The sequence below is a fragment of the Diaphorina citri genome, unplaced genomic scaffold, assembly GCF_000475195.1.
Source record: "Diaphorina citri unplaced genomic scaffold, Diaci psyllid genome assembly version 1.1 scaffold886, whole genome shotgun sequence".
Classification (NCBI taxonomy): Eukaryota; Metazoa; Arthropoda; class Insecta; order Hemiptera; family Psyllidae; genus Diaphorina; species Diaphorina citri.
The window spans coordinates 83,259-110,434 of NW_007378318.1; the positions used below are offsets into that span (position 1 = coordinate 83,259).

General features: G+C 36.5%; 1 protein-coding gene across 1 annotated transcript; it reads left to right on the plus strand.

Moving 5' to 3' along the window:
• The first annotated feature begins 21,404 nt into the window (after positions 1 to 21,404).
• On the plus strand, positions 21,405 to 24,983 carry LOC103512809. Its single transcript, XM_008477598.2, has 7 exons — positions 21,405 to 21,745; positions 21,869 to 22,254; positions 22,400 to 22,704; positions 22,856 to 23,144; positions 23,334 to 23,401; positions 23,474 to 24,247; positions 24,448 to 24,983. The coding sequence occupies exons 1-7, from the start codon at positions 21,627 to 21,629 to the stop codon at positions 24,577 to 24,579; spliced, it is 2,073 nt and encodes a 690-aa protein (XP_008475820.2). The 5' UTR covers positions 21,405 to 21,626; the 3' UTR covers positions 24,580 to 24,983.
• The last annotated feature ends 2,193 nt before the right edge of the window (positions 24,984 to 27,176 follow it).

Sequence of the window (27,176 nt, forward strand, 5' to 3'; positions counted from 1 at the left end):
ATTTCAGCTTGAAAATGCTAGTCCGGGTTCAAACAAAATGCAAATTGCTTGCCATATTCCACATCATAAGGTCCTGTTATAATAGGAGGGTCGTCACGATACATAGGTACATAGTTTGTAACATTTCCCCATATACCTAAGTAGATTTTTTTTTCCCCGGGGAAAACTTGTGTTTGGCGTGAAAACTTGGCCGCTTATATTAGTAGAAAGACTCAACCGTATTGAAGTACCCATTATTCTGCTTTATCCTACAAGTATTAGGGCTCAGAACGTAGAAATATTTCTAAAGCTTAATAGGTTCTTGAATAAAAACTTCCCCTTTGCCTCCACGGGTATTTACTTACTCGTTTGCCCGATTGATCGAAAATGGTATGAAATTTGATTAATCACACTTGGTATTCTAAGCGATTAATCTAGTTACTAAATTGTCCCCACGAGGCTGAGTGCACCCGGAACTCCAAGCACAGAGCCGAAAAAAACTTCGACCTTACTGGGAATCGATCCCAGGACCTACGGCGTCCAAACCTATTGTGATAATCACTAGGCCATGGTGGCTATATAATTGATCATATATTATCTCAGGATCGGTTTAGATTTTCGCAAAATCCTTTCTTATTGCACACCTAGACCATGAAAGGAATATTCCTACCAAAATTCAGCCTTTTGTGTTGTGGTTCTGGAGATAGAGCGATCAGTGTGTGAAATGTGAATGGATCTTGATTTTATAATATAAGATTGGCTTCCCCTTCTGAAAATATCTCGATCCGTCACTGCTCTCCACAGTCCCTACCTAGATCCTCTGTTTATCCTGACGTATAACACTGTACATAACTAATAATACATAATGTGTTTTTTCATGAGATAGAGTAGGTACTAACTACTAATGCCTTGGCAAATACTCTCCGAGTTTATTGTCTCTTTATTTCAAAAGTTTGGTTCGTTTTTCACCCGAATTGCTTTTAGTAGTCATTAGGAAAAGAAAACAAGTCCTGTGTTGTTTTTGTCCCCAACTTGAAAAGTTGCGAACTGATGAGAGGAGTAACGACATCATAAAAGTTAAAGTAGTACAATTCCCTATCCTGTATCCTGTATTCCTCTTACCTGTGCTAACTATCCTATGAAAATAATAGCCGGCTGTTTACTTTACACCGGCTTAGTTTTCATGCTTGTATTGCGATTATCCTTTAGAAGTAGGTAGTAGGTCTGTCCTATGAGGCTCGATATAAATGAAATACCAGGTACGTTCCCAATACCTACCTTCGTCCCTAGTTCCCTACCTACTGACCTACCTATAAATAATTGTATTTAGTACCGTATCTACCTATTTACCTTACCATTAATATGTAAATACACTGAATACCTATAAAGACTGTCAAGTGTTGTACAAAAACTTAAACCCTCTTAAATAATAGTGTTTTGTAAGAGAGGTACGGAAGGAAATGGCTTGTTCCATTACTTTCAGCCAGCCTAGTTAGCTTAGTTGGTAGTGCGTCTGCCTTGTAAGCGCTAGGCCGCGGGTTCGATTCCCGCCCGGGGCGGATTTAACCTTGTTTTCTTCTTTAATGAACCTTGTTTTCTTCTTTAATGAACCTTGTTTTCGTCTTTAATGAACCTTGTTTTCTTCTTTGATGAACCTTGTTTTCTTCTTTCCTGAACCTTGTATAACCTTGTTTTCCTCCCTCTTCTGAACTTTGGTTAACCTTGTTTTCTTCCTCGTCCTGATACTTGTTTTTTTCTTTTCTTCGCCTGAATCTTGTTTTCTTCCTCGTCCTGATACTTGTTTTTTTCTTTTCTTCGCCTGAATCTTGTTTTCTTCCTTGAACTTTGTTTTTTTCTTCTTTTCCTGAACCTTGTTTTTTTTTTATTCCCTCTTGAATCTTGTTTTTATCCCCTCTTGAACATTGTTTTCTTCCTTGAGCCTTCTCTTCTTTCCTTTCCTGAACCTTGTTTTCTTTTCATGAACCTTATTTAACCTTCTTTTCTAAGAGACTGGAAATAAATACAAAATACCCTAGAGCATTAAAAATTAACGCCAGACAGATTACACACGCTTTACGAAAACACGTTCTGTTCAAACGATACCACAAGAATGAAATATTTAGTAGACAGCTTTTATCTTTCTTTTTTAGTTCTGGAGCTACTATGGAGGATAAAATCAGATGGAATGGTCATTTGTTTTAGAAAATGAAAGAAAAAAGTGTGTAAATACCAATATTTAACTCTAGGATTTTGCATTTAGTTTAGCCGAATTTTACAATATGTATTTACAAATACGGTATGTTTGTAGCTATACCCTCCTTGCAAACCTACCTCGCTAACTACATAAATAAGGGAGAGGGTGAACAACAAAGGTAGGCAATAAAACCCATTTATGTTTCACTCATTGATTGCATATTTATTGTGTAAACAGATAAATTGAACCGGTAAGCTTTCCCCCATATATTTACAAATACGGTATGTTTGTAACTATACCAGTATACCCTCCTTGCAAACCTACCTCGCTAACTACATAAATAAGGGAGAGGGTGAACAACAAAGGTAGGCAATAAAACCCATTTATGTTTCACTCATTGATTGCATATTTATTGTGTAAACAGATAAATTGAACCGGTAAGCTTTCCCCCATACTAAAACATGATAGTATAAAAATTCAGAAATTCTATGTACTCCTCATCCCTCTCTCCTTTTTCTCACCCCTCCTTTCTCTTTTTCTCATCCTCTCTCTCGTCTCCCCATTTTCTCCATCTTCTTTTTCTCTCTCGTTTTACTGCTCTTCCTCTTACCTATCCATTTTCTCTCCCTCCCTCTCTCTATCTTCCTTTTGTTCACCTCTCTCTCAAAAATTCAGAAATTCCATGTACTCCTCATCCCTCTCTCCTTTTTCTCACCCCTCCTTTTCTCCACTCCTTTCTCCTTTTTCTCATCCTCTCTCTCGTCTCCCCATTTTCTCCATCTTTTTTCTCTCGTTTTACTGCTCTTCCTCTTACCTATCCATTTTCTCTCCCTCCCTCTCTCTATCTTCCTTTTGTTGACCTCTCTCTTTCTCTTTCCCTAACCTTCTTCTCTTCCACTCATTCTCTGTTGCCTACTTTATTCCCTCCTATCTTTCTTTTCTCCTCCCTTTACCTCTGTATCTCCCTCCTCCTGTTCTTTCCTATTTATGTATGTACCTATTCCTCTACCTTCCATTTCCTCCTTTTTCTTGCCCATCCTTATCTCCATTTCCCCCTCTTCCTCCCCTTTTGTTCGTTCATAAATACTCTCTTTTCTAATTTTCTATTCTTTAGGTAGGCAATTCTTTATCCCATGAGGAGGAAATGTGAATATCTTGAGCTGCATAGAATAGCTACATACCTACCCATTATGGATTGTAGGAATTCCATTGCCTAAATAGCTAAATACCTAAGTACCTACCCATTACCTAAATGCCCAGGTATTTTATTTCATAGTTGAGTACCTCAGTACAAATAAGTCATAGTGAAAATTTGTATGAATGCCGTACAACTATTTAGATATGCAATGTGCTCGACATTCAAATAAAATCAAGATGAATAGGTTGCTCATCTATATTTCTATATGGCAAAATTTCTTTACACACATTTCATAATTCCCTTAATACTCATAAAGAACTGATTTCTGCGGTTAATTTCTGGGACAACATTCCAATAAAAATTGATGATATCCCATAATCGAACATTTTTTGTATAATTAAAAACGCCAAGAAAAAAAATCTAGAGGGTGCAGAAGTCTTCCACCAAGGTATGCCTGGGTTGAGGAAAATTATTTTAGCACCGTCCATGGCGGCCAGTTCTTCTCTTTATTTACAACAGAGAGCCCATCGTGACCGACACCAGGCTGAGGAGGAACAGGCTGAAATTTTGTGCCTTGGCAGGACAGCAACTCGACACGATCTGAGTTTTTCGCCGTTTGGCTCGTTTGTTTGAGAACACAGCGTTCGACTTGTTTGTAGGAACTGTCACGTTACAATACATGTCGTCGCAGCACGACACACAAACCTGAAACACAGAAAAACACAAGAAATGTTTTCAATAATTTTTAATTTAGTACCTACGTATTAACCTACGTGATGGTCGATCGACATCATTTTAACGTAGGTAGGTACCTACGTACGAGTAATAGGTACCTAAAAAGACCTAGAATATTATTTCTCAATGCACCGTTTTAAATTTAGATGTAACCATTTAATTGAAAGTAAACACTCTGAGTAATACCTTTTCTGTCCTAACTCAGCAGGATAAACAAAATATTTTATCTTAGGTATCTTTTTTAAGTCTTGAGATTTATGTTGTGTTTTCAAATTAATAAAGTATTAGTCCTTCAAACACTAAAATATCGTTATTTGAGTGATTTACGCTATACTATGGTCGATCGACATCATTTTAACGTAGGTAGGTACCTACGTACGAGTAATAGGTACCTAAAAAGACCTAGAATATTATTTCTTAGATGTAACCAAATTTAGATGTAACCATTTAATTGAAAGTAAGCACTCTGAGTAATACCTTTTCTGTCCTAACTCAGCAGGATAAACAAAATATTTTATCTTAGGTAGGTATCTTTTTTAAGTCTTGAGATTTATGTTGTGTTTTCAAATTAATAAAGTATTAGTCCTTCAAACACTAAAATATCGTTATTTGTTCTATTAGGAGAGAGCCAAGAGAAGAAGAGGAACAGGAGGAAGGTGAGAGGTAGAGGAGGAAAAACATACCAGAACTTGTGGTGATCACACGTTGATATTGAAAAATTACTGTCTGATGGGTAGGTACATATAGTCGTATTTTTATCTACTCTACAAGCTCATTAACTCGACATTATAGTAGGTTTTAACTCTTTAAAAGTGGGTCGTTTGGGCCGTGACAAACTTTTGGTCATACCGTAGTAATAATAATTTTATTTTATACTGTGCTCCGATAACACGAAGCCAAAGAAATACATTTTTTTTCCTCTCCAAAAATCATCATTATCCTCCATCTTGTCCATTTTATCTTAATGGATAACAACATGATAATAATACTTAATAACTTTTCTTCTCGTTTTTCCTTCAAGTCTTAATAAATAATGTCCAAAGAAAAAAAATGTAGCAGCAAAAACAGGCAAAAGAAACAAAAGAAAGAGGGAAAAAAAGAGAGCAAAAACCATGCTAGTTTGATTCAAGAGAAGAAAGTAAGAAACAAACTGAATAAGAAATGTGTTATTTCTCTCACCATCCTTCCTCCCTTTCTCTCTCTCCTCTAATTTCTCTCATTCCCTCTCCCTTTTTATCTCCCTGTCCACCTTTCTCTCCCTCAATTTTTCCCTCCTTATATTTCTCTTTCCCTGTCCATTGGAGGGGAAAAAGGAGAGAGAGAGAGAAAAAGGAACAAAGGAAGAATTTTTATATGATGTAGAAAACGAATCTTCATTAGCTAGAATAAGAGAGAGAGAGAGAGAGAGAGAGAGGAGAAAGATAGAAATAGTGAAGGAAGAGAGATTAGGGAAGAAATATGGAAAGTAATGCGTCAAAACCAAAAAAAAGTCGATTTCAGCTTGAAAATGCTAGTCCGGGTTCAAACAAAATGCAAATTGCTTGCCATATTCCACATCATAAGGTCCTGTTAGAGTAAAACAGGTCATACCTAGTCTGTTTACTGATTGTAGAAAGTACCTAGATACAAATACAATGGATAAATATATCAGATATTTATTTTATCGGTTTTCACGAAATTTTTCTTGAGAGGCGAAAGAACGGAATATTCCCTTCTTGAATAAACGCTTCAATTGCTCACTCAAACCAAAAGACGTTCAATAAGTGCAGAGAGGAAATTCCAACATCGTTAAATTGTGAAGAGACTCTTGAGCACCGATAAATTCTCAATAGAACATTGTAATAGTAAAACAGGTCATACCTAGTCTGTTTACTGATTGTAAAAAGTACCTAGATACAAATACAATGGATAAATATATCAGATAAGTATTTATTTTATCGGTTTTCACGAAATTTTCCTTGAGAGGCGAAAGAACGGAATATTCCCTTCTTGAATAGACGCTTCAATTGCTCACTCAAACCAAAAGACATTCAATAAGTGCAGAGAGGAAATTCCAACATCGTTAAATTGTGAAGAGACTCTTGAGCACCGATAAATTCTCAATAGAACATTGTAATTACTTCTGCACAGAAATGCAATACAGACTTGCATACAGCAAAGGAGAATTGCAACCAGACATAATTATGACCAACATCATGTCGGAATTACAGTTTGCTAGTCCCGATTTATTTTTCATTACGTCTTAAATTCTCAAAGGCTTGGCAAAGCACAGAGGAAATCTCCAAAGTCAAAACATAATGGCGCTAGTCCAACATGTCTGGATAAACTTTGCCAGCTACTTGTGTATAATATCCTCTCGGGGGATATTACGCTGGATTAATGACGAAGGTTAAGTTTCTATTCTCTCCTCTGAGGTCGGGTTAACCGCCTTTTCTTCCCTCAACCTTGTTTGACCTTGTTTTCTTCTTTAATGAACCTTGTTTTCTTCTTTAATGAACCTTGTTTTCTTCTTTAATGAACCTTGTTTTCTTCTTTAATGAACCTTGTTTTCTTCTTTAATGAACCTTGTTTTCTTCTTTAATGAACCTTGTTTTCTTCTTTAATGAACCTTGTTTTCTTCTTTAATGAACCTTGTTTTCTTCTTTAATGAACCTTGTTTTCTTCTTTAATGAACCTTGTTTTCTTCTTTAATGAACCTTGTTTTCTTCTTTAATGAACCTTGTTTTCTTCTTTAATGAACCTTGTTTTCTTCTTTAATGAACCTTGTTTTCTTCTTTAATGAACCTTGTTTTCTTCTTTAATGAACCTTGTTTTCTTCTTTAATGAACCTTGTTTTCTTCTTTAATGAACCTTGTTTTCTTCTTTAATGAACCTTGTTTTCTTCTTTAATGAACCTTGTTTTCTTCTTTAATGAACCTTGTTTTCTTCTTTAATGAACCTTGTTTTCTTCTTTAATGAACCTTGTTTTCTTCTTTAATGAACCTTGTTTTCTTCTTTAATGAACCTTGTTTTCTTCTTTAATGAACCTTGTTTTCTTCTTTAATGAACCTTGTTTTCTTCTTTAATGAACCTTGTTTTCTTCTTTAATGAACCTTGTTTTCTTCTTTAATGAACCTTGTTTTCTTCTTTAATGAACCTTGTTTTCTTCTTTAATGAACCTTGTTTTCTTCTTTAATGAACCTTGTTTTCTTCTTTAATGAACCTTGTTTTCTTCTTTAATGAACCTTGTTTTCTTCTTTAATGAACCTTGTTTTCTTCTTTAATGAACCTTGTTTTCTTCTTTAATGAACCTTGTTTTCTTCTTTAATGAACCTTGTTTTCTTCTTTAATGAACCTTGTTTTCTTCTTTAATGAACCTTGTTTTCTTCTTTAATGAACCTTGTTTTCTTCTTTAATGAACCTTGTTTTCTTCTTTAATGAACCTCTCACCCCTCTCTCCTTTTTCTCACCCCTCCTTTCTCTTTTTCTCATCCTCTCTCTCGTCTCCCCATTTTCTCCATCTTTTTTCTCTCTCGTTTTACTGCTCTTCCTCTTACCTATCCATTTTCTCTCCCTCCCTCTCTCTATCTTCCTTTTGTTCACCTCTCTCTTTCTCTTTCCCTAACCTTCCTCTCTTCCACTCATTCTCTGTTGCCTACTTTATTCCCTCCTATCTTTCTTTTCTCCTCCCTTTACCTCTGTATCCCCCTCCTCCTGTTCTTTCCTATTTGTGTATGTACCTATTCCTCTACCTTCCATTTCCTCCTTTTCTTGCCCATCCTTATCTCCATTTCCTCCTCTTCCTCCCCTTTCGTTCGTTCATAAATACTCTCAACCTTGTTACGTAGAGTTTACTGTTCGGATCCGAATAAATAAAGCCCCTGGTGGTACCTATGGGGCTATATATTTTCACCCCTAGGAGTACCTAACATAGATAGGTAATAGGTGCGCGTATACAAATCAATGGAACAAGAACAGGAGGAAACAAATAAATTTTTTACAACTCCATTGATTTATTTATTTATGTACCTACCTATTCTTCTCTTTTGTATTTGATGCTCTGAATTTTTTGGAGAGCGTCAAGAAAGCTCAAAGTTTTTGAGTCAAAACTGGGTCAGGGAAATTTAAACTTGGCCTATAGGTACGAGAAATACGTGCAACTTCCTAATGAAGCCTATAACACATGTCCTATGACAAAACCTATAGTCGAATAGGTAAAAGCGCTGTGCTTTTGAACCTTTGGACTAATATGTGATGCATAAACTCACTATCCCAAACGTGTATAATTAATGAGTGTAGGTATGTGCATAGTGCAGTCCCTGATTTATATTCTGTCATGTTTGGTGGTAAACAGAGTCCGAGACTGTTTGATGGTCGAAATTAACTGAACAAAGCAAGTTGTTGGTTTTATCACATCGACTTTGAATTTAGTTTGTCCGTCCGTTTTTGTGCTCTAAAGAACTTGTCAGATCCATTTTTATCAGACTCACTTACTTGCCTGTCCCCTCTTAGAGAAGCCCTGCACAGAGCTTGACCTTTTGCATGCCTTGTCATTAGCCATCCAGACCGCTCTTTTCTGGATGGACAAGATATGAGAAATATGCTGAACACGGAAAGTAAGTGGGTAAGTAAAGAAAGTAATTGTGAGAGGTATAAATACCATACTACAGTATTGGCAAGTTCTGTTCCATTCTATAGCCGACCCTGATTCCACAAGAACCTCAGGCCCGCAGGAAATGTAAAACTTTTAATTAGGAATACAAAACTAGCATGGAACTTTGTCGCGAAGAAACTGCAAAGTTTAGAAAACAGCGGATGAAGAAAGAAAAGGAGGAAGGTTTGGATTTTCACAAGTTTCCATTATGGGGATTTTCGCAAGTTTATAGAAAGGTTAACCTGCGGTTTCCAATTTTCGATCGAAACGAGACAAATGCATTAGAATTAGCCGTTGTATAGCTGATATTGTCGCAATACTTGGCTTTGTGGTTGTGATACCTTTGTTGTTCACCCTCTCCCTTATTTATGTAGTAGCGAGGTAGGTTTGCAAGAAGGGTATAGCTACAAACATACCGTATTTGTAAATGCATATTGTAAAATTCGGCTAAACTAAATCCAAAATCCTAGAGTTAAATATTGGTATTTACACACTTTTTTCTTTCATTTTCTAAAACAAATGACCATTCCATCTGATTTTATCCTCCATAGTAGCTCCAGAAGTAAAAAAGAACGATAAAAGCTGTCTACTAAATTTAATATTTCATTCTTGTGCTATCGTTTGAACAGAACGTGTTTTCGTAAAGCGCGTGTAATCTGTCTGGCGTTAATTTTTAATGCTCTGGGGTGTTTTGTATTTATTTCCAGTCTCTTAGAAAAGAAGGTTAAATAAGGTTCATGAAAAGACAACAAGGTTCAGGAGAGGATAAAACTAGGTTCAGGAAAGTAAAGAAGACAAGGCTTAGGGAAGAAAACAATGTTCAAGAGGGGATAAAAACAAGGTGCAGGAGGGGATAAAAAAAATCAAGGTTCAGGAAAAGAAGAAAAAACAAAGTTCAAGGAAGAAAACAAGATTCAGGCGAAGAAAAAAAAACAACTATCAGGACGAGGAAGAAAACAAGGTTAACCAAGTTCAGAAGAGGGAATAAAACAAGGTTATACAAGGTTCAGGAAAGAAGAAAACAAGGTTCATTAAAGAAGAAAACAAGGTTCACTAAAGAAGAAAACAAGGTTGAGGGAAGAAGAAAACAAGGTTCAATAAAGAAGAAAACAAGGTTCATTAAAGAAGAAAACAAGGTCAAACAAGGTTGAGGGAAGAAAAGGCGGTTAACCCGACCTCAGAGGAGAGAATAGAAACTTAACCTTCGTCATTAATCCAGCGTAATATCCCCCGAGAGGAATAAGGTTCATGAAAAGAAAACAAGGTTCAGGAGAGGATAAAACTAGGTTCAGGAAAGTAAAGAAGACAAGGCTCAAGGAAGAAAACAATGTTCAAGAGGGGATAAAAACAAGGTTCAGGAGGGGATAAAAAAAAACAAGATTCAGGGAAAGAAGAAAAAAACAAAGTTCAAGGAAGAAAACAAGATTCAGGCGAAGAAAAAAAAAAAACAACTATCAGGACGAGGAAGAAAACAAGGTTAACCAAAGTTCAGAAGAGGGAGTAAAACAAGGTTATACAAGGTTCAGGAAAGAAGAAAACAAGGTTCATTAAAGAAGAAAACAAGGTTCATTAAAGAAGAAAACAAGGTTCATTAAAGAAGAAAACAAGGTTCAGGGAAGAAGAAAACAAGGTTCAGGGAAGAAAAGGCGGTTAACCCGACCTCAGAGGAGAGAATAGAAACTTAACCTTCGTCATTAATCCAGCGTAATATCCCCCGAGAGGATATTATACACAAGTAGCTGGCAAAGTTCATCCAGACATGTTGGACTAGCGCCATTATGTTTTGACTTTGGAGATTTCCTCTGTGCTTTGCCAAGCCTTTGAGAATTTAAGACGTAATGAAAAATAAATCGGGACAAGCAAACTGTAATTCCGACATGATGTTGGTCATAATTATGTCTGGTTGCAATACTCCTTTGCTGTATGCAAGTCTGTATTGCATTTCTGTGCAGAAGTAATTACAATGTTCTATTGAGAATTTATCGGTGTTCAAGAGTCTCTTCACAATTTAACGATGTTGGTATTTCCTCTCTGCACTTATTGAATGTCTTTTGGTTTGAGTGAGCAATTGAAGCGTTTATTTAAGAAGGGAATATTCCGTTCTTTCGCCTCTCAAGAAAAATTTCGTGAAAACCGATAAAATAAATATCTGATATATTTATCCATTGTATTGAACAAAGCAAGTTGTTGGTTTTATCACATCGACTTTGAATTTAGTTTGTCCGTCCGTTTTTGTGCTCTAAAGAACTTGTCAGATCCATTTTTATCAGACTCACTTACTTGCCTGTCCCCTCTTAGAGAAGCCCTGCACAGAGCTTGACCTTTTGCATGCCTTGTCATTAGCCATCCAGACCGCTCTTTTCTGGATGGACAAGATATGAGCTAAAGAACTTGTCAGATCCATTTTCATCAGACTTACTTGCTTGCCTGTCCCCTCTTAGAGAAGCCCGGCACAGAGCTTGACCTTTTGCATGCCTTGTCATTAGCCATCCATACCGCTCTTTTCTGGATGGACAAGATATGAGAAATATGCTGAACACGGAAAGTAAGTGGGTAAGTTCTGTTCCATTCTATAGCCGACCCTGATTCCACAAGAACCTGGGTAAGTAAAGAAAGTAATTGTGAGAGGTATAAATACCATACTACAGTATTGGCAAGTTCTGTTCCATTCTATAGCCGACCCTGATTCCACAAGAACCTCAGGCCCGCAGGAAATGTAAAACTTTTAATTAGGAATACAAAAAGTGGGTAAGTAAAGAAAGTAATTGTGAGAGGTATAAATACCATACTACAGGATTGGTAAGTTCTGTTCCATTCTATAGCCGACCCTGATTCCACAAGAACCTCAGGCCCGCAGGAAATGTAAAACTTTTAATTAGGAATACAAAACTAGCATGGAACTTTGTCGCGAAGAAACTGCAAGGTTTAGAAAACAGCGGATGAAGAAAGAAAAGGAGGAAGGCTTGGATTTTCACAAGTTTCCATTATGGGGATTTTCGCAAGTTTATAGAAAGGTTAACCTGCGGTTTCCAATTTTCGATCGAAACGAGACAAATGCATTAGAATTAGCCGTTGTATAGCTGATATTGTCGCAATACTTGGCTTTGTGGTTGTGATAAGAGGGGATAAAACCATTCAATCTGTAAAGGATTAACGGGTTGGCCACAGAATTATCTTTTTAGAGACTTCATAGATTTTTTTACTTACTTACCTACCTACTAGATGAATAGGTACATATTCATTAGAAAATAAAATTGTTGTAGCATGATGTCCATCCTGTAGTACACCCCTCATAAGATGGACCATTAGACACAATAAACTTCCCAAAAAGACCAAATATTTGCTGTTGTTGTTCTTGGGATGAACCCTCCCTTTGGATTTTCACAAGTTTCCATTATGGGGATTTTCGCAAGTTCATTAGAAAGGTTAACCTGCGGTTTCGAATTTTCGATCGGAACGAGACAAATGCATTAGAATTAGCCGTTGTATAGCTGATATTGTCGCAATACTTATCTTTGTGGTTGTGATAAGAGGGGATAAAACCATTCAATCTGTAAAGGATTAACGGGTTGGCCACGGAATTATCTTTTTAGAGACTTCATAGATTTTTTTATTTATTTACCTACTATGTAATGCTGTGAATAACATTAGAGCCTGCCTCGGCGAGTAATAAAACGGCGTAGACCAGAGTACTTACAATTTATCAGATTAGAGGATTTTATTTGGTACACGAAACAAGTAAATGTTACACAAAAGACAATCACTAAAAATTACAAATAAAAGGCTAAATAAAGGTATTCAAAATACTTGAGATCACTAAATTTTGTACTAAATTCTGGGGAAGCTTCTGTAACCTTTCTCAGTTTAGGCCTAACTACCTTTTTCAAACAAAACGAACGGAACATTACAACCTATCAGCTGATATAAAGGGGCGCGTTTACACGCAAGGTAGCCACGCAACGTTTACAACGTTACAACTAGATGAAAAGGTACATATTTATTAGAAAAGTGTTGTAGCGTGATGTCCATCCTGTAGTGCACCCCTCATAAGATGGACCATTAGACACAATAAACTTCCCAAAAAGACCAAATATTTGCTGTTGTTGTTCTTGGGATGAACCCTCCCACGAAATTATAATTACCTTCTCTCTCCCCCCTCTTTCCGTTTCTCTCCCTCCATCCAAGGATAAAAGGCTAAGGGTCACAAAGATAGAGGATAAGGGTCGTAAAGATGCGGTTAGAAAGAAAAAGGTTAAGGGGATTAAAAGAAGGCTTGAAAAAAACCCCAACATCTCAAGACAAAAGGCAATTTATACCGGAAAGTAGGGGATATACAAAAATAGAGGATAAGGGTCGTAAAGATGCGGTTAGAAAGAAAAGGGTTAAGGGGATTAAAAGAAGGCTTGAAAAAAACCCCAACATCTCAAGACAAAAGGCAATTTATACCGGAAAGTAGGGGATATACAAATTGGAAGAAGAAGAGAAAATAAGTGCCCTCCTAGGCGAGGTAGAATGGAGAGGAAGACGAAAACAAGGGATAGGATGATAAGAAGAAGAAGAAGAAGAAGAAGAAGAAGAAGAAGAAGAAGAAGAAGAAGAAGAAGAAGAGAAAAAAAATGGACGAAGAAGGATAAAAGAAAAACGAAAAAAAAAAGAGTAAACAAGCAGGGTCCGTCCCTCCGGGAATTTTTTAGCCCGTAGTTTATTCGATCGTGGTTAAAGAAAATCAGTATTTATGTACTTACCTTTAATTTGATATATAGGTTGATCAGGTTTGGATAAGTCCTTCTATGGGGTCAGACACACAGACAGACGACACCGAAGCGAATACAATAGTCCGTCCACTATACCTTTTATTATTACTATTGTAATTTAATAAAGGAAGGACGGGCTAAAAAGGGAGAAAATAAAGGGGGAAGGGTAAAAAAAGGGCACTAAAAACTACAGGATACCGTCCTCCCCCTTACCTTCTCCCTAAGGTATAGTTAACAAGGATCATAGGGGAAGATAGAGTAGGGAGGATACCGTCCTCCCCCTTACCTTCTCCCTAAGGTATAGTTAACAAGGATCATAGGGGAAGATAGAGTAGGGAAAAGGGTTACTTTATAGGTCGGTTGGGTTTACTTTTATTCATAATGCAAATGCAGAAATTTGGGTAAAAAAAAGGCTGGTCTAAAGGCCTCTTGTTTGAGGCTGTGTGAGTGTTGATATAAAATTTACATTTATTATTATAACCCTTGCAAGGGATACTACCTAAGTGTAATTATTATGATACTAGTCTTCTATACAGGAAATGAAAGTAGGGTCTACGAAAGTAATACGAGTAGGTATTACAAAAATGCCAAAATACCTACTAAATGTGATACTTGTATTGCAGACGACTGGAGTTATCTGTCTTTTTATGAAAAGATGAAAAGACCATCAGATCTGAGGTTATTGTTAAAATATCGATTTAATTAAACTCAGCTCTAGCAAGCTAAACCTATAAATCTTTGACAAATGGAGTGTGTGCCTGAAGGCATTACGTGATGTTGTGCTAGAATCCACCCGACCACTATCTTTATTTTCCCACTTGAACGGTGGATAAAAAATACCTCTAAAATTACAAATTTCCTGGTTATAGTGAACAAGAAAATCTTTTTTGAATAGACTGCCATTTTTCACTTAAAAAAAGTACCTAAAAAAAAAAAAAAATCTTCTGATTCAGTGAATTGCAGACCCGAAAAAATTGACCCTACGGGGGCCCTTAAAGGTCTAATGTGATTCAAAGTACCTGTTATGCTATCAAGTTGGCACTATGTAAAAGAAAGTAAAGTACGGAGTTACTCAAAATTTACTTTTATTTACGGAAAGATGAAGAAGAATAAGTTGAAGAAAATGCGAGGGAAAAGTCCTCTGGCTCTTAACTTTCGTTACCTGTGAATAGTTGGATGAGGAAAGTTTATAATGAAAAGCTAGTAAGGTTGTGTGAAGTGTAATTTTTTATCGAGTAAAATTGACCGGAGTGCTGACTTGTCCATTGTTGTTTTGTGCTATTTTTTTTTCGAAGATTCGTAATAGATTAACCCGTCCTTTAAAGGGCTGCTTGCCCCAGCACCTAAGCCTCAGATTGGGCTTTTGTGAACGAAGTTAAGCTCGTGCTAGTGTTTAATATATACGTACTTGCATGCCAACCAAAATTTACATGTGCCTCATTCCACGAAAGAATGGAAAAAACTAGTGGAGGATTTAAAAGTTTAGATATTTTAGTAAATTATATTATTACTAGCAGGATACCCGTGCTTCGCCACGGTTTAGAATATTTTAGTAAAAGAAAAATTCACCGTCAGTAGGAATCCTCACCAGAAAGAATGCTACCGTTGCACTACGCGCTCCCTATTGACTTCGCACTTCTATAGAATATGATCGCACTCCCCATCGGCTTCTCACTTTGAGAGAATACGGTCGCGCTATGCGCTCCCCATTAGCTTCACACTTTGAAACAATAGTAGAGTAGGTATAATGTTACAAAATGAGAGCACAATAAAACTATTTCAAGTACTACTTTAACTTTTATGATGTCGTTACTCCTCTCATCAGTTCGCAACTTTTCAAGTTGGGGACAAAAACAACACAGGACTTGTTTTCTTTAGAAGCTTATACCTACGTATACTTGAATAGAGTTCTACCTACAGTATCTACCTACCTATTAAGCAGATAAATATCTGTATTCTACAAGCTAGCTGAACTAGGTATATAGTAGGTACCTACTATATTACCTCTCGAGTAGGTATTTACCTACTTTAGATATCATTCAGCCCCCTGGGAAGTTTCGAACGTTATGTTTTGATATTTATGTTATCACATCGATAATAATATGTGCTTTCCCCTCCTAGGTATCTAGACTTTACTGTGTGAAATATAACATTACTTTACAAGTTCAGTTTTTTTTTTTCAACATAAAAGTCTGCCATGTGCACTCATAGAGCTTTTCTGCTTTCTACACGAGATTTTCCGAACTTTTTTTAGTATGAACTTGAACTTTTTAGTCCGTCCTTCCTTCATTATTACAATAGTAATAAAAAGGTATAAGGGACGGACTATTGTATTCGCTTCGGTGTCGTCTGTCAACATAAAAGTCTGCCATGTGCACTCGTAGAGCTTTTCTGCTTTCTACACGAAATTTTTCGAACTTTTTTTAGTATGAACTTGAACTTTTTTAACTTCAATGCGAGGGAAAAGTCCTCTGGCTCCTAACTTTCGTTACCTGTGAGTAGTTGGATGAGGAAAGTTTATAATGAAAAGTTAGTAAGGTTGTGTGAAGTGTAATTTTTATCGAGTAAAATTGACCGGAGTGCTGACTTCCTGGAAAGTTAGAGAGAGGAAGAGAGAAGGAAATAAAAAGAGGGAAAAGTGAGAGATGAGAGACAGAGAGAGAGGTAGAACATGTTAACGATTATAATTAAAACTAATTAATATGCTCTTTACTGCTTATGCTTACAAAGTTATGCTCGAACGGCGATGACCTCCGTCCGCCATTTTGCAATTTATGCAAACAAAATTGTCTAATTTTCATACATGGAAAATTTCCTCAGAAAATATTAGAATATGTTATTAGAAATAAGGTTAGTAAAGTTTATTCAAGTTAGAAATAAGGTCATTTGAGTTAGAAATAACGTCTGTTTCAGATAGAAATAAGGTCATTCGAGTTAGAAATAACGTCTGTTTGAGATAAAAATGTCATTCGAGTTAGAAATAACGTCTGTTTCAGATAGAAATAAGGTCATTCGAGTTAGAAATAACGTCTGTTTGAGATAAAAATGTCATTCGAGTTAGAAATAACGTCTGTTTGAGATAGAAATAAGGTCATTCGAGTTAGAAATAACGTCTGTTTGAGATAGAAATAAGGTTACTGTGAGTTAGCGCCGTATTTAAGGGGCCGAAGTTGCCCGGGTCCCCGATTGGGCTTCATTTTCTCTCTTTAGGGCGGACTCCGAAAATAAGGCGCATCCTCCCCCCCCCCTCCAAACGATAAATCATTGTTTGGACTCTTCTTCCCCCTCAGCACTCAATGAAACCCCGTATAAAGCTCTGCTTTGAGGGTTCAGAATTTATTATTGAGATCTTTTTTTTTTTTTTTTTTTTTTTTTTTTTTTTTTTCAGTTGAGATAGTGATGAGTTGAGGGGGGGGTATAAAATTGTTAGGTACGCGTGGGTGTAACTGCTCTCTTGGTATGTTTAGTATTTATTACAACGCTTTTCTTATGTGTTTCCTAATAATTCCTTTCGTTTTCTAATTTTCTATTCTTTAGGTAGGCAATTCTTTAACCCATGAGGAGGAAATGTGAATATATCTTGAGCTGCATAGAATAGCTACATACCTACCCATTATGGATTGTAGGAATTCCATTGCCTAAATACCTAAGTACCTAGGTACCCATTACCTAAATGCCCCCAGGTATTTTATTTCATAGTTGAGTACCTACCTCTACAAATAAGTCATAATGAAAATTTGTATGAATGCCGTACAACTATTTAGATATGCAATGTGCTCGACATTCAAATGAAATCAAGATGAATAGCTCATCCCTGAAGGGAATTTTTAGTTAAAACAATAAAGTTTGGTTAGAGTTGTTAGACTCTAAAACAGGGGTTCTTAACCTTTTAGAATTGGCGGACCACTATTGATAAACCAAAAATCTCGCGGACCACTTGAGATTATGTATGTATATGCAATCATTTGTACATTGTACACGCTATGTGACAATGGGTAGGTATGTATTAGAGGACCTATATCTACCTGTAGGAAAAGAGATAGAAAATGAGAAAAATTAACATTATTATTTATTTATTTTTTTTATGAAATCCTGGCCTGAAATCAAAACCACAATAAATTAATTCAATTCAATGTTTATAGCGCCAGGTAGGTCGCGGATTCGATTCCCCAACAAAACAGTTTATATAAGGTTCTTTACAAGGCGCTTACAAGGCAGACGCACTACCAACAAGGTTCTTTCTAAAGTACAAGTAAAGTTATAAAGTTATTTCTAAAGTACAAGTAAATTTATAAAGTTATTTCTTTTTCGGAAAAGAAATAACTGCTTTTCTCCTATCCTGTCTTCCTTCTGTCTTTGATTTCGGGACTGTAAGACCTCAATTCTTACAGTTAGCTTCTTTTTGTTTTTTCACAAGGATTGATCAGAAGGTATTATAATAACGGAGGTTGTCCTAAAATCAAAGAAAGAGAGAGAGAGAGAGAGAGAGAGAGAGAGAGAGAGAGAGAGAGAGAGAGAGATTTCTTCGTTGGGGTCTTCGTTTGGAGACACCTCTTCAACATTTTCCTCCACCACTGCATATCGGTTGACTGAAAATTGTAAAAATTGTTTTAGTTTAAAAGTTGTTTTGGTCCGAGGAAAATGTGTACCCATCTAAAACGGGCCTAAAATAATTAAAAGCCAAACGGAATACACCTAATATTATGCCTAAGGTCACTCAGTTAAAAAGTAAAAAAGGGGACCACTTTAGTTTAATTATCAAAAGTCTTTCCATTTGTTTGGAGTGTTGAGATTTTAAATTTCCTTACCGTTACTAGAATCACTAGATCTTAGCAAAACAAGAAGCAACGCTAGACACTTGATTCTGAACGTCATTTTGGTGAACTTTGTCCAACCTCCTCCAAATGAACACTAACTGGAACCTAATCACTGACATGCTAAACATGGTTACCAATTTCCATAAGTAAGAAGTACCTACCTTACATTTTAGTCAATATTTATGTATCAGTTCTAATTATTATAGGTACACTACGTAGTATATACCTCGTTAGGTAGTAAGTACAGGTACCCACCAACTTGTCATGAGTTCGGAATAAGAAATGAAGTTGTAAAGCACATAATTTACACTTAGGACTTATCCGCAATTTGTCACCGTCCTGGATTGATTATAGGAAATTTTAAAGGAAGCACTGGTCGCATTGTCGTTCTGATGTTCATTCGAGTGTTCCATTTGTTTGGAGTGTTGAGATTTTAAATTTCCTTACCGTTACTAGAATCACTAGCTCTTAGCAAAACAAGAAGCAACGCTAGACACTTGATTCTGAACGTCATTTTGGTGAACTTTGTCCAACCTCCTCCAAATGAACACTAACTGGAACCTAATCACTGACATGCTAAACATGGTTACCAATTTCCATAAGTAAGAAGTACCTACCTTACATTTTAGTCAATATTTATGTATCAGTTCTAATTATTATAGTTACCCTACGTAGTACGTACCTCGTTAGGTAGTAGGTACAGGTACCCACCAACTTGTCATGAGTTCGGAATAAGAAATGAAGTTGTAAAGCACATAATTTACACTTAGGACTCTATCAGTATCCGCAATTTGTCACCGTCCTGGATTGATTATAGGAAATTTTAAAGGAAGCACTGGTCGCATTTTCGTTCTGATGTTCATTCGAGTCATTGAAAACTTGACACCGAACTTCAGGGTTTATTTTTAGTGTGAACCTGTGAAAATTAACAAATGACATACCTATAAATAAGAACATTCATCGAAAACTTGACACCGAACTTCAGGGTTTATTTTTAGTGTGAACCTGTGAAAATTAACAAATGACATACCTATAAATAAGAACATTCATTGTATGTATGGTGTACCCTGAAGAGTACCTACCTATCATCCTTTGATTTAACCGAGCTTCAAACTTTCTGGCAAAAAAAAAGTGTATAGGCCCGGTTGGCGCTTCGAACTCTTGACGTTCGCGCGCCTCCCGGCACGCTTGATCCTATACTCGTAAATCTCATAAAAAAGAACTTGGGTTTCGGAATCTATTCGGAACCTATTAGTCTATAGATAAACTTACCTACCACTTGTTGATTGTTGACAAGCTATAAGTAGGGCCTACCTATCATCCTTTGATTTAACCGAGCTTCAAACTTTCTGGCAAAAAAAGTGTATGGGCCGGTTGGCGCTTCGAACTCTTGACGTTCGCGCGCCTCCCGGCGGCACGCTTGATCCTATACTCGTAAATCTCATAAAAAAGAACTTAGGTTTCGGAATCTATTCGGAACCTATTAGTCTATAGATAAACTTACCTACCACTTGTTGATTGTTGACAAGCTATAAGTAGGTATAGTTTTCAGTTGTCTATTCATGTTTGTTACAAGCAGTCATGAATATTGAATATTCATGACTGCTTGTAACAAACATTGATAAGCCTTTACTATAGGTACCATCAGGGAGCAGGTTTTATTTAGTTAGGTACCTAAGTTACTGTCTTTCTTTACTACGAGGTACAAGTGCATGTCCGATAACCTCTTGGGTGACATTATCCAATGTTCCAACACATGTTTGTTTTCTTCTGATAACTGAAAGTAACACGAACTTGCTTGACGCGTGTTTACAAAAACTGAAGAGTTGATCGGACAAAGACGGGGCGAAGTTGATGACATTTTAATTCAACTAACGGTTACCACTCACCTGTACCTACCCGTGAATTCGATTCTCATTATTGAAAATTTTACTACGAGGTACAAGTGTACGAGTATGTCCGATAAGGATGATATTACCCAATGTTCGAAGCACATGTTTGTTTTCTTCTGATAACTGAAAGTAACACGAACTTGCTTGACGTGTGTTTACAAAAACTGAAGAGTTGATCGGACAAAGACCGGGCGAAGTTGATGACATTTTAATTCAACTAACGGTTACCACTCACCTGTACCTACCCGTGAATTCGATTCTCATTATTGAAAATTTTAAGTAACTTAGGTACCTAACTAAATAAAACCTGCTCTCTGGTACCTATAGTAAAGGCTTATCAATGTTTGTTACAAGCAGTCATGATTGAGAATCCAGGATCCTACGCTATGGTTAGAATATTCCGGACAAAGTGGTCAAAGTGCGGAAACCAACCCTCAAAAGGTTCACCTTAGGATAAATTATTAAATATACCTAGGTATGTACATAGATACTATCCGCCACTGTTCGTCGTCTTGTCTCAAAACATATGCTACTTATCAGCTGTTATCAATAACACAGCTGATATCTAGGTCAGATTGAGAATCGAGGATCCTACGCTATGATTAGAATATTCCGGACAATGTGCGGAAACCAACCCTCAAAAGGTTCACCTTAGGATAAATTATTAAATATATTACCTACCTAGATATGCGTAGATACTATCCGCCACTGTTCGTCGTCTTGTCTCAAAACATATGCTACTTATCAGCTGTTATCAATAACACAGGATATGCGTAGATACTATCCGCCACTGTTCGTCGTCTTGTCTCAAAACATATGCTACTTATCAGCTGTTATCAATAACACAGCTGATATCTAGGTCATTCATTGATTCATATGTTTGCAATGAGAGGCCCCCTTGATAATAAACAGTAATCAGTAAAAAGTTCTGTGTTGTTTGCGTCTTGTTCCGTAGGTGTGTAAGACAAGGTACCGGTATTTTACTACTCAAGACTCAAGTTCAATAATCAGTGATAGTGATAGTGTACATCTTTGTGTCATCTAATAATTTCACTAGGTACCTATTATTTGCATAGGTACTTATTCGTTCTAAAAAGGTATTTACCTACTGTAACTACATTAAACCGTGATTAGTCAATTCGTGAATCAAGTTTAATTTAATTTGAGATCTCAATGTCGAAACATAAATACATTTAGCTCGTCAACAATACTGACTGGAGGTGGCTCATGATTTCAATGTATTCGAATCTAGACATTACAATTTTGTGTCATCTAATAATTTCACTACCTATTATTTGTATAGGTACTTATTCGTTCTAAAAAGGTATTTACCTATACTGTAACTACATTAAACCGTGATTAGTCAATTTATGAATCAAGTTTAATGTCTCAATGTCGAAACATAAATACATTTAGCTCGTCAACAATACTGACTGGAGGTGGCTCATGATTTCAATGTATTCGAATTTAGACATTCCAGTTCAATGTTAAGTAATAGCATTTTCAAGATAACGTTTTTATTTTTACATAAGCCATTTAGTTTTATGAGATCCGCGAGCTATACAAGTATGTGCAGAAATAAAATGCAGGAAATCAAGCTAATTTACGGTTCAATGTTAAGTAATAGCATTTTCAAGATAACGTTTTTACATAAGCCATTTAGTTTTATGAGATCCGCGAGCTATACAAGTATGTGCAGAAATAAAATGCAGGAAATCAAGCTAATTTACGAAGCAGCAGTGAGTGCTGTGAATGGACAAAATTTGATTCAGGCAAATGTTCATTTGGAGAAAAACAAATTGATCATTCGAGATCAAACCGTCCTAATCAAGAATAATGTGTATTTGATTGGATTTGGCAAAGCTGTCCTTGGAATGGCAGTGGAAATTGAGGCCATGTTTCGTCCTCAGCGCCTCAAAGGGATTTTGAGTGTCCCTTTTGGCAGTGTTGGGATATTAAAACCACAGTTTAACAAGAATAGTGAAATTGAAATTAGAGAATGTGCCAGAAATAATCTACCCGATGAAGCGTCCTGTCAAAATACCCAACTCATTCAGAATTTTGTAAAACATTGTACGGAAGATGATGTCGTACTGGTTCTAATCTCCGGAGGTAAGCATTATTAGGTATTATAATAAGATTAATAAGCATAGAAAACTTGAAAATTCGGTACCTACTGACAGGGGCTTTCGAAGAAAAAGGTTGTCTCCAATTGTTAGGAGATAGGTAATAATTTCTCAATTACTTGACATTTCAGGAGGATCCGCCTGTCTCAGTTCACCGAAAAGTCCTTTGAGTTTGGAAGACAAATTGAAAACGATAAAGTTGCTGGTTCAATCCGGAGCCAACATCAAAGAACTTAATAAAGTTAGAAAAAAACTATCGGACGTCAAAGGCGGACAGTTGGCTGAAATAGTATATCCTGCAACACTAGTGAGCCTAATTATTTCGGACATCGTGGGCGATCCATTGCAGGATATAGCGAGTGGACCAACGGTCCTAAACGAAGATTTGTGGTCAGACGCCAGAGATATTGTGATCAAATATGGCTTACAAAATAAGGTAGGTATAGGAGATGAGTTGTCTCACCATCTATCTGAATGAAAAAACACACCATAGGATGACCATCATCGTATGACATCACTTGATGCAGGCTAGCTACACGGCCTATATCCTAAATGAATTCTCTTCTAAAAACATTTATTGATTTCAGGTTTCAAAAAGTGTAATGACCATTCTGTCTCACGAAACACCACATCAGGATACGAAATATTTCGAAAACGTCCACAATCACATCATTGGGAACAATAGAGCTGCTCTGTTAGGCGCTAAATGGAAGGCAGAAAGCTTAGGATTCCAAACTGTCATACTCTCTAGTGATATTGAAGGATTGGGAGATGACATTTGTAGAGGTTATGTCGATCTTGTTGCTTGGATAGATCAATTGAGGAAACAGCGAACCATTCAAGTTGGCAAAGATAAAAACAATATCAAAGAGCAAGGTAGGTACCTAGTAGGTAACTACCTACTTGTAGAATATTTTGATTAATCTGGACTTTACATATCAATTTATTCTTATATAAAAGAGCCTGGCACATAATACCTACTGATAAAGTACATAAATCAGAGGATATATTATATTACTGCACCAATCTGCGCCATAAAACTAACATGTTTGCTTTCCATTTCAGACATGGAACAAAACCTGCAACAAGTTGCCAATCAAGCTACCATTGATGAACTTACAAAAAAAATGAAAGTGAAGAATAATAAAAAGAAGAAAAAGAGTTTTGATTACAAGTCTCCCCACTGCAACCAGTTTCTCATCCAGATAGAACTGAATAGCGTTTTTGTAGCTCTCATTGAGATGTCAGCAAAACTTGTCCGTTTCAATGATGCCAGTGTTGTGTTCCAGGACATTGTTAAAAAATTGGGCCTTGATGTAAAACCAGACAATGTAGTTGTACGAAAATTGACCGACATGGGATATGCTTTGGATATAAGTAAAGTAGCTTTAACTCTTAAAAGGAACAATTTGAAGGAAGCTGTTGAATGGCTTGCTACTGAGAGTCCGAGTGTTACTGCAGAAGATATAGCAGAACTTGATAACTTGGATTTGAACTTCGATACAGTTGAAATCACTGCTGACAATTTCAGTGAACATATCACTAACATAACAAAATATCTAATGAAGAAAGAAGAGCTTGATTTGGACATTGCTGAGAACTATCTGGTAAAGATTAAGAAAATGGGCTTCACCGATGAAAATGAAGTTAGACGCGCTCTACGTAAAGCTGCCAATGAACCAAATCACGCCTGTTTGCTTCTAGTGGGAGAACCTGGTAAGGAAAGCAAAATTATAGACAAGGAAGATACTAGTGCCGTCATTGTAGACAAAATCATCAGTGATCCCGAAGTTTTAGTTGCTCTCTCAGACAGGAATATGCTCATAGCATTGCTAGATCTCATTGATTCTCCAGATAACCATGTTCCCTGGCCTGAAGGAAGCAAAATTGAAACCCTCCTCATGAAGATCGTACAAGCTTTCGAAACTGAAAAGCACTACTTGCATGGGTGTAGAGACATTTTCCCTGTGCCTACGATAGTGATATATGACTCGGACATATAACGTAGTTCTATTAAGAATTTGTGGTTTTTTTGTAGGTTCCTTACATGCCTTCATACCCCTAAGTTAGAGAAATCCTCTTAGGTCAATCTATGCATTACAGTTTATTAAAAGAAGTAGGTACATCTATCATCTATGCTCCAAATCGTATTGCAAAGTTGGAGATATGAGAGGAATAGGTAGGAAACTGGAACAAAGCATCAAACTTTCAAGACGAAAATTACTACAAGGACAAGAATCAGATGGTAAAAGTTGGACATACGGGTACCAATGTTATGGATGTTCACATTCTTGTTATTGAGGAAGAATAGGGAAAATATAGGTAGGTAGGTACTTACGTATGTTCGACACGGGGAGGAAAGTTCATTAATCATTACCTAATCTGTAGTTTTCATTTTTACACTGGTAGGTATTTTCATATTTCTTTAGTTAAATCTACATCACATACCTACTTACAACACTTCATTCTTAACGAGTTGGTTGGGATCTACAGGAACAGGATACAGAAAATGTGACTTTTTACACACCAGAAGAAAGCCGCCCATCTCATGAGCTAGAAAAAACGTTTCCTAAAGTTTCATTTCAATTCCGCTAGAGTGCAGCATCAGTACTAGAATGTAAACATTCTTTTACATTCGAGGTGGGAAAATTTAAAAAAAAAAATAAATTTTTGAAATAAATGGTTGCTTTTTGAGTTTTGGCTCCTGCTCCTGAATTTCAGGTTTTTCTTTTGATTCCCTTTTTTCCACACGTCCTTAAAATCATATTCATCAACAAATTCAAATAATTCGTTATAAACGCCATGTGCGCATGACGGTGGTAAAAGCCATCCACGCAAGTCGGCAGCTATATAAGTAACGTAGTTCTATTAAGAATTTGTGTTTTTCTTGTAGGTTCCTTAGATGCCTTCATACCCCTAAGTTAGAGAAATCCTCTTAGGTCAATCTATGCATTACTTACAGTTTGTTAAAAGAAGTAGGTACATCTATGCTCCAAATCGTATTGCAAAGTTGGAGATATGAGAGGAATAGGTAGGAAACTGGAACAAAGCATCAAACTTTCAAGACGAAACTAAAGGCGTCCGCCGTATTGATTTTATGCCGTCAAAATATAATGCTCTTGCGGCTCCAGCAAGCTCTTCGAATCTTCTCCAACTTACAATCTCGTGTCTCTTTGATATTCTGTGAAAAAGAGGCCTTTTGCTAAATATGTTAAAAAATGTGAGACGAAATTTCCTGATTCCTGAGATCACGTTATAAGTAGGTACATAGTTTGGCCTGATGTAGACCTGTCACCAGCTTTTTACCCCACATGACTTGCGGGGGTCGAACAACCCAGAGTTCTACTTGCATAACCATTTTCATGTTCACCCTGTAGTTAAGGTGAATAGAAAGGGATTTTGAACATCTTAGAGACACAATACCCACCTTTAGAATGTGTACACAATATGGCGGATTTGAAGCCCTGGAGGTTTTGTTTCATAAGAAACTTCATCATAGACAGAGCAGCTATCGGGGATTTTGCATAGGTAATGTTGACTTAATTTAGTTATATGGAACAAACATACCGTGTCAGCCTGTCTTGCCATACAGGATGGGTCTTACCTACATGTTGTAGTAGTAAGTAGTGTGAAAGGTAAAATTTTGCAGGAAAAAAAGGGAAGAAACCAAGAATGAGTAAAAGTGGAGGTAGAAATTAAAACAATGAAGGAATTAGAAGCTCCAGCACTGGTGAAGTTTCCATTTGCAAATAGTCTATCGTGCTTTCCCTTCCTAGTGGGTATAATTAGTTAAAAACAAAATTTTACTGAACAGAATGAGAACAGTAAAATTTGAAGGAGAGTACTAACTACTAAACTTGATTGCCGTTTTTACTTTCCTTATCCTATTTTTAAAGAGGGTATTTTTACCTTCCCCCCCCTTCCGTGTGTGTATAGGATATTAGGAATGAGCAAAAAAGTTTTCTTTACTGTTGTTGTCATGAGAGAAAATTTTCCGAAAAGAAAAACTTGTCGGTTGGTGAAAGATTGAAATGAGTTTTAGTTGTAACTTTTTTTTTTTCAAATTAAACACATGAAACACAATTTTTTTCAAATAACTTGACAAGTTAGAAAAAACGCAAATGGGAAAACTGTGTTTTTTTTTTCTTTTTCCTTTCTCTTTTTTCTTAGCTGCCTGTTTTGTCTCCTTATTTTTCTGTCCTCTATATATAGGTATCTGTCTGAATTCCCTTTTCTCTGTAGTCTGCTAGTCTGTGACATTTCATTACCGTTTGTTACCTATGTTGTGATGACAAGAGAGAAAAAAGGTCGCAGAAAACAGAAAAGAATTCAATGGTAGACACGGAAATCTACCAATAGATCTCATTTGGGCTTTGGGCTGCCAACATTAAAGGGAAATTCCTTTTATTCTAGGAGTTTGGGCTGCCAAAATTAAAAGGAAAGTCCTTTTATTCTAGGAGTTTGTGCTCCCAAAGGTAAAGCAAAAGTCCTTTCATTCTAGAAGTTTGGGCTCCCAAAGGTAAATCAAAAGTCCTTTATTCTAGGAGTTTCACTAGGTATTGTATCTACTTCAAATAGTAGCATTTTTGTTATTCACATGCTTCCATAGTAGACCACTCGTAGATCCCTGTTTCTTGGAGTGTAAAAATACTAATAATAATTATAAGTAATGATTTCTAAAAGTTTTAAATAACCGTCAGTGTTTGAAGCACGCACTCAAACTCAAATATGGATGATGGGTTCTGCCTTTGAAATGGAGATTTCTTCCAAGGGAAAAGAAACTTTGATGAACAATATCCAAGATTAAAGGAAAAGTTGAAATTACAATTTACATTTTTTGTAACTTGTACATTTGTATGCATTGTGCGATTTTTCCCCGTATCTTTAGTATAACGAGGTAGGTACTCT